The sequence below is a fragment of the Cyprinodon variegatus genome, unplaced genomic scaffold (assembly GCF_000732505.1).
Source record: "Cyprinodon variegatus isolate N-32 unplaced genomic scaffold, C_variegatus-1.0 Scaffold481, whole genome shotgun sequence".
Classification (NCBI taxonomy): Eukaryota; Metazoa; Chordata; class Actinopteri; order Cyprinodontiformes; family Cyprinodontidae; genus Cyprinodon; species Cyprinodon variegatus.
In genome coordinates this window covers 520164-528531 of record NW_015150934.1, presented here as the reverse complement: position 1 = coordinate 528531, position 8368 = coordinate 520164, and the positions used below count along the sequence as shown (strand labels likewise).

The window sequence follows — 8368 nt, the reverse complement described above, 5'->3', positions numbered from 1 at the left end:
CTCCTTCCTCTTCTGACACACAGAGGGCGAAGTCTGCAAGCTGGAGACCCTGCTGCAGACTGAGGTTTCCGTGGTAACCACAGGCGAGGATGCGGGTCCGGACGCCGCAAAGACCCCGCCCTCCCTGCGTCGGCGAAAACGCACCTGCTCCAGGAGGCAGAGCGAGAGGGAGGGAGGCGGCGCTGAGGGCGGAGAGCGAGGAGAGCGAGGAGCAGGAGAGGAGCGGAACCGAAGGGAGACCAGTAAGTCAGCAGCAGCTCTGCTGCCCTCTGGTGGCCGGATGGAAGTTCAGTCATTTTTAAAACTTCTTTCTGTTCGTCTGATTAATAAAAAATCCTCCGAGCTGAAAAAAGTCAAAGATGTTTGGAAGCAAAGGATCAGGATCAGAGCTGGAGGCATGAGGGGGTTCTGATTGGTTCTGATTAGTTCTGATTGGTTCTGATTGGTTCGGTTCTGTTTCCAGGCTCTCAGTTCATGAAACTGGGCGATCGCTCTCGCGGTGGAGGACCCACCAGCATCTCCACCATCCTCCTCATCGTCAGCTTCATGTGAGTCCAGCTTCCTTTCTCACCTCAGTTCTGTTTCCCCTGAAGGTTCTATTGGGTCAGAACATCTCAGTAATGAAACTGTCTGCATAAAGATCAGTTTCTCAGAAATGGAAATCATTAAATCGGACCCATCTAGAGGACTGGGCTCGGTTGTGATCTGAATCCAGTCCTTCTCTAGTTTTTCCTTCCACTCAACTTTCCCGGCCGTTTGAATTTAGACCAAAACTTTTCTGAGAAACTGAACTTTTGGGTTTTTATCACTGATTCTTCAGTTTGCTGAGACCCCCTCCCCCCCCCATAATCAGACTAACAGACGCGTTTCTCCCCGTTTCTCTCCCCCTGCGTCTGCGTAGGATCTGTATCAGGTTGGTATGCAGAGCTTCGTTTCTCTGGATGTGAATGAAAGACGTTTGAAAATGAGAAAAATCCACCGTTTCAGTCAGTCTGAGGCCTCAGGTCCAACATGGCCGCCTTGGCTGAGGTCCAGGTCCAACATGGCCGCCTTGGCTGAGGTCCAGGTCGGAGGAGGCGCTGCTGGTTTCTATCAGATAGACATGATGGTAGAACATCAGAACCGGACCTGGACCTCAGCTGCTTTGATTCAGGCTGCAGGGAAGCTAAATGCTGTCTGATGATGATGATGATGATGATGGTGGCGGTGGATTGTTCTCATGCCTTCATCTCTGTGGTTGTATTTGTTGCCCGTCATCCTGATGTTCCTGTTTTCCTCTGGTCGCCGCTGACGGCCGTCTGTCTGTGAACCCTCAGCCTGGTGGTGCTGGTCGTCCTCAACATGCTGCTGTTCTACAAGCTCTACGCTCTGGAGAAAGCGGCTCACACCCTGGAGAGGTGGCACTCCTACTCTGTGGCTGACAGGTAGACTCCGCCTCCTCGCCTCCCAGTCAACGCCGGACTTCTTCTTCACTGGTTTCTGATCCATTAACCAAACATTTCCCCTAAAATCTCCTTTGATTCTTTTAGGGTTTAAAAGCTTCTAAAAAGAGTTTGAGCAGACTGAGCAGCTTGCAGCTGAAAATGATTTTAAAAGACTAAAAGATCCTCGGAAGCAAAACTAGAAGCTCTGATCAGTTCTAGATCATTTATTTAAGAGTTTAACAAATATTCAGGAGTGAAATAATCAGATTAATCGTTATTAAGTTCAGTTATTTGTTCATTTTGTAGCAGAAGCGGTTAATATTCCGTGTTTTCCAGCTGAATGAAGCCTTTTCCTCCTTTTAATCAACTTTAATCATTTAGGATGAACTGATTCCTTCCGTCTGCTGCTGGAGATCCTCAGTCATCCAGGTTATAATCATTCCTAAAAAGATAAAATCAATCCACTGGACTTTGTTTCCAAGTTTGAAGACGTTTCTCTTCCATCCAGGAAGATTTTTCAGCTCAAAATGTCAGAAATAGCGTTTAGTTCCAGGTTTTATCCAGCAGCCCAACAAAGCCTGGTTTTAAATTAGAAATGTTGAACTAGAGTAAAGAGACTCTAAAACTTGTCTTTAGCTGACAGAGCGACCCGCTTAGAGCAGCAATTACACCAAGGTTTTTAAAAATATGGAAATATTTTACATTTAATTAAAAAACAACATTTCCGTCTATCTGCTCTATAATCCAGAACTCAAGTGGAAAAGTTCTGGTTTCATTTGGTTTCATTTCCTTCGGCTGATTAATGATCCTTTATGGATTAATCCATAAAATAATCAACACAATTACTGATTAGAAAAATAATCGTTAGTTGCAGACCTACACATATTAGTTGTTCTTATAGGAGCTAAAGAATAAACCCAACTGAAAGACAGTATCTGAGTAAAGAAGATCTACAGCAGGACGGAGCAGTTAATGGCTCCTAACATCTGAAGTTCGTCTGATTACAACATTTCAGAAGATAAAATAAAAGTTATATCGATATGAAGAAAAGGATTAGAAAATGAAAACTGGTTTTCCAAATTAATTCTTTTTTACACGATTCTATAAAACGATGCGTTGATGAGAGAAATGATGCAGATTTCAACCTTTTGCTCTTTTCTTGGTCAAAATTTCAGGATGTTTTAGCTTTGAGTTAGTTTAGCCTAGCTGATGTCATGTTAGCTTAGCTATGGGTGCTTAGCCTAGCTGATGTCATGTTAGCTTAGCTATGGGTGCTTAGCCTAGCTGATGTCATGTTAGCCTAGCTATGGGTGCTTAGCCTAGCTGATGTCATGTTAGCTTAGCTATGGGTTCTTAGCCTAGCTGATGTCATGTTGGCTTAGCTACGGTTGGTTGGCCTATCTCAGTTTAGCCTAGCGGGTTTAGCTTGTAGCTTCCTCTGTTTTGTTGGACAGTAAAGTTTAAGGAGGATCCGCAGCTTTAAGGTTGAGGATTGGATCAGAACCTTGGACAGTTCTAACGTGGCGCCGTTCTCTCGTCAGTCCTCTGCCCCAGACGGCCGGGGAGTGGGCCCAGGTCCTCCACCTCCAGAGGCAGTTCCACCAGGCCCAGCTCAGCAAGTGGCAGCAGATCCTGCAGTCCTCCGTGTCCCTCCTGGACCAGGTGAGTCCCTCTCTGCTCCAGAGGACGCTCTGTCCCGCAGCCGGCGGCTCATCGCTTCTGTTTGCTCCACAGATGAAGCATTCTCTGGAGAAACTCCACAGAAACATCGAGGTACCGGAGCTGCAGGACCCCCCCGACTCCCTGGCAGAGCCCCCGTCTGAGACCTGAGCCCCCCCCAATCAGAATCGGGTCCCGGTCGGACCGCTCCTTCCTCAGCTCTCCTCCTGACTGACTTGAAGTAGCTTCAGACGCCTTTAGCTTCGACCAATGAGAAGCTTCCAGAACACAGCAATAACCCCCCACCCCCCCAGCTGGGTCCCATGTGTATATAAGTGAACCGGCCCACTGGTGGGCCCAGAACCTGACCTGCTGCCTTCTCCGGATCGGTTCCACCCTGAGACGGACCATCTTAGTATTTATTAGAACCTCTAAAGTCTCGTCCTGCTTCCAGCGGTCATGTGACGGCTGCTCTGCGCTCTGATTCGCTGGTTTTGGACCAACCAGATGCAGCAAAAATGATTTCTGAATGTTTCCCTGCAGCTGGTTTAGATCTACACTGAGGAAGAACATGATGTGGGTGAAGAAGAGGAGCGGGTGCGTTGCCATGGTTACGTTCTCCTTGTTTTTGCTCATTTTTCTTTGTTTTGTTTNTCAACCTTTTGCTCTTTTCTTGGTCAAAATTTCAGGATGTTTTAGCTTTGAGTTAGTTTAGCCTAGCTGATGTCATGTTAGCTTAGCTATGGGTGCTTAGCCTAGCTGATGTCATGTTAGCTTAGCTATGGGTGCTTAGCCTAGCTGATGTCATGTTAGCCTAGCTATGGGTGCTTAGCCTAGCTGATGTCATGTTAGCTTAGCTATGGGCGGTTAGCCAAGCTCAGTTTAGCCTAGCTGATGTGGTTTTAGCTTAGCTATGGGTGCTTAGCCTAGCTGATGTCATGTTAGCTTAGCTATGGGTTCTTAGCCTAGCTGATTTCATGTTAGCTTAGCTATGGGTGGTTGGCCTAGCTATGTTTAGCCTGGCTGATGTCATGTTAGCTTAGCTACGGTTGGATGGCCTAGCTCAGCTTAGCCTAGCGGTTTTAGCTTGTAGCTTCCCCTGTTTTGTTGGACAGTAAAGTTTAAGGAGGATCCGCAGCTTTAAGGTTGAGGATTGGATCAGAACCTTGGACAGTTCTAACGTGGCACCGTTCTCTCGTCAGTCCTCTGCCCCAGACGGCCGGGGAGTGGGCCCAGGTCCTCCACCTCCAGAGGCAGTTCCACCAGGCCCAGCTCAGCAAGTGGCAGCAGATCCTGCAGTCCTCCGTGTCCCTCCTGGACCAGGTGAGTCCCTCTCTGCTCCAGAGGACGCTCTGTCCCGCAGGCGGCGGCTCATCGCTTCTGTTTGCTCCACAGATGAAGCATTCTCTGGAGAAACTCCACAGAAACATCGAGGTACCGGAGCTGCAGGACCCCCCCGACTCCCTGGCAGAGCCCCCGTCTGAGACCTGAGCCCCCCCCAATCAGAATCGGGTCCCGGTCGGACCGCTCCTTCCTCAGCTCTCCTCCTGACTGACTTGAAGTAGCTTCAGACGCCTTTAGCTTCGACCAATGAGAAGCTTCCAGAACACAGCAATAACCCCCCACCCCCCCAGCTGGGTCCCATGTGTATATAAGTGAACCGGCCCACTGGTGGGCCCAGAACCTGACCTGCTGCCTTCTCCGGATCGGTTCCACCCTGAGACGGACCATCTTAGTATTTATTAGAACCTCTAAAGTCTCGTCCTGCTTCCAGCGGTCATGTGACGGCTGCTCTGCGCTCTGATTCGCTGGTTTTGGACCAACCAGATGCAGCAAAAATGATTTCTGAATGTTTCCCTGCAGCTGGTTTAGATCTACACTGAGGAAGAACATGATGTGGGTGAAGAAGAGGAGCGGGTGCGTTGCCATGGTTACGTTCTCCTTGTTTTTGCTCATTTTTCTTTGTTTTGTTTTTTTTTGTCCAAATCTTCATTTTTCAGCCGAATCAGAACAAAACGGACCAAGCAGAACTTTTCAGACCCGGAGCATCAAAAAGGGAAACAGTATTTTTTTTTTTTTGTGTTGAATGATCAGAATTTGCTTTTCTTTTTTTTATTGCTTTTCCACTTCCTGTTGTCGTTTTCTGAGGTCCTTTCATTTCTGAGAATCGATTCATCGTTTCTTCTTCTGCTCCGAGCTTCAGCTGAAGCTCGATGGCCCTGCTGTGCACGGTCACCATGGAAACGAACGGCTGATGTATTTATTATTAAAGGTTTAGGAGAGAATGTTCTGTAAAGTTATGATTGTAAAAAAAGCAAAGAAGCAGAGAAATGAAAATCCTAAAACATGAAACGATCCTCCTTCTGTTTTTGTTTTTTCTTGGTGTGAAAAAATACTGGAAGAATAGATAAATAACTGTTTAAATATTCAAAATAAAATTTTAATTAAATAAAGCCTAATACTTTGATTCATTTTCTAGCAAAACTAAAAACAACTTTAAACCGATAAAACGTTATTTTGGCTTCAAAGAAGCAAAGAAACGTGATTAATCCCCTTTTTTAGATTTTATCTTCAGGAATTTTAAATAATCCAATGAAAAACTTTGAGTTAAAAATGAGTTTATTCAAATAAATGTTTTGTTTAGTTAATAGCCTCAGACATCCAAATAAGCCCTAAACTGATCATTAATTAACTCATTTAAAATGATCTAATCTTTTTAAGGGTTCCTGTGGATCCTTTAAAAGTCTTTAAAGGCATAAAATAAATAAAAAAATAAGTCTTTCATAGGTCCTAGAATTGTCACCAAGTCATAACTGGGATTTTATTTTTGTAATTCACTGGGACGGACTGGGCCGCGCTTTGCTGCCCCCTGGTGGTCACTGTTGGAAGAAAAGCTGAAGGTCAGATTTGGCTCCTTGGAGCAAAGCGCTGATCCTCAAAGTAAAGAACATTTAAAACATTTCAGGATGAAAAATTCAAATGTTTCAAACGATTCCATTAAAAAGCAAATTAAGAAATAAAATAATTTATTTATGGGGTTTTTTCCTTTGGCTTCAGTCTGTAGGGAAACTATTTTTATAACATTTTCTGTTGCTGTTTTTTTTTTTTTTTTTTAAAGAAAACATCTTTTTTATTTGTTTGAAAGTTAAAGTGTAAAACATTTAATTGATTTGATAGATTTTTGTTGTAAATCCTGAAAATGTGCATTTTCTCGACATTTTCTGAATTTCATCGCAGTTTTTGGTTCATAGATTAAAACTGATTCATTTTCTTCGTGTTTTAGATGCTGAAGGTTTTTAAGTCCGAGTGACGTCACTGCTGTCCGTTTTCTACCTTTCAACAAACTTTTTAAAAGGTGAAACTTTTATAAAACGTCTTTGTTCACAAACAAGAGGAGCTGATGGGCCTCCAAGCTTCATCCTGAAAGGGGAGGAGCCAGAATGGAAGCTCCTCCCCCTGATGGAGAGGAACGCCTCTATGGTTTCACACGGCGGCCATTAAAAGTGACACCAGGTGTGAGGATGAACCCATTAGTTCATCATAATGGGACATCAGGCCTGTTTCACTGTAGCTGCGGATTAAACTGGGATTATCTTGGTTACCTGATCCAGTCCAGATTAACAGCCAGGCTCAGTTAATCCTGTTCATTGGCCGTTGATCAGAAACCAACCAGTTTCTGGTTGATCATTCTGCTGCCTGCCTGAGCGGTACCTCCATTCTGAGGGTGAAACCAGAACCACTGGAGATCAGAAGCTCAGGTTCTCCTCATGGTTCCTCTCTGAGCTGAAATAACAGAAACACTTAAAGGATAGAAGGAGATTCAGAACCTCCACGGCTGCAGGAGGAGGAACCAGGAGGGAGCTACTGGGACAGGAACTAGGCCACTGGTTTAACTGGAGATGGAAGCAGAACATGGAGGCGGTTCTGGTCCAGCAGAGCTTTGAATGGTCTGGATGCATCTTCAGCAGAATCTGGATCGGCCCACGAGTCCAGAACCGGTTCCTCCCTGGTTCCCTCCAGGATCCCTCCCTTCAGGTGAAAGACCAGATTACACCCCCCACCCCCCCAGACACAGGAACCTTTGAACACCTGAAACGCATCAGAGGATCAGATCTGACTGAAGCTGAGTTCAACATTTATAGAAAATAATCCAGATTTAATCCAGGTCCTTCCAGACCAATTAGTTCTGTTTGAAAACTGACAGGATTAATGTGAATTTTTAATTAATTTCACCACACAGGGACTAAATTACAGGAATAATCTGTTCTAATCTGAGATTCTACTGCTAATTTTAATTAGTTAATATTTGATCAAAGGGAATTTAATCATAAACTAAGATATTCTGATCATGTTTGGTTCATTAAAGTTTTTAATCACTATGATCAACTTTATGATCTTATTACATAAAAATGGATTCAGAATCCAATGATTTTCATAAATCATCCTTTAAAATTTTAAAACAGGATTAACTTTTTAATCCAACAGTAGATAGTAAAATATTTCAAAAGTGTAAAAAAATAGAAAATCTGAATTAACTACTAGAATGTTTTCCTTTTTTATCGTGCAGCTAAATTATAGAAAACGTTTTTGGGGAAAAGACATTTTTCTAAGATGTTTGCAGCGTTTCTGCAGAGATGCTGTTTAAAAAGGAATCCAGATGTTTTCTACAGAAACATCTGGACTTGATGCAGCTTCGCTGCTCGGCTGAGTTTCCAGGAACCAGAATCAGGATCCGACGGAAAACCCAGACATGTTTCAGAACCTATCTGGTTAATCTGGTTCTGGGGTCAGAACTGCTTCAGTTTAAATCTCTGAAAACAGAAAATAAATCTGATTCCAGAAAAGTAGAAATTCAGTGTTTTTCTTTCATGTGTGAGGTCTGGATTTGGACTCTATGTTCTCGGTTCTGGTTCTGCTGTCTGAGACCAGAACATGATCCAAACATCTCAGATCGCTGCTCTGTAGAAACATGTGATAAAAACTTAGTGATGGATGTGAAATAAATAAGTAAATAGACCAGAAACACATTTAAATATGAATTATTATTATTAATTAGATGGAAGCAGCTCAGCATCCAGTTACACTTTCATCATAAAGTTAAAGCAAAAAAGATGTGATGATTGGATCCACATGAAGAATGGAGATAATGGAGATCTCCTGAAGGCTTCCTGGATCTCCTGAACGTTTCCTGGATCTCCTGAACGCTTCCTGGATCTCCTGAACGCTTCCTGGATCTCCTGAACGCTTCCTGGATCTCCTGAACGCTTCCTGGATCCTCATGGCTT

The 8368-nt window shown here is 44.0% G+C and overlaps 1 protein-coding gene across 1 annotated transcript in view; it reads left to right on the top strand.

Annotated features, from left to right (window-relative positions):
- LOC107094405 (GRAM domain-containing protein 1A-like) overlaps window positions 1–3732 on the top strand; it is a 33386-nt gene extending 29654 nt beyond the window's left edge. The window contains exons 11-16 of the mRNA XM_015389978.1: window positions 21–242; window positions 464–548; window positions 902–913; window positions 1317–1424; window positions 2966–3086; window positions 3159–3732. Coding sequence (XP_015245464.1) covers window positions 21–242; window positions 464–548; window positions 902–913; window positions 1317–1424; window positions 2966–3086; window positions 3159–3254 — 644 coding nt within the window. The 3' untranslated portion in view covers window positions 3255–3732. The remainder of the gene's footprint in view (window positions 1–20; window positions 243–463; window positions 549–901; window positions 914–1316; window positions 1425–2965; window positions 3087–3158) is intronic.
- The last annotated feature ends 4636 nt before the right edge of the window (window positions 3733–8368 follow it).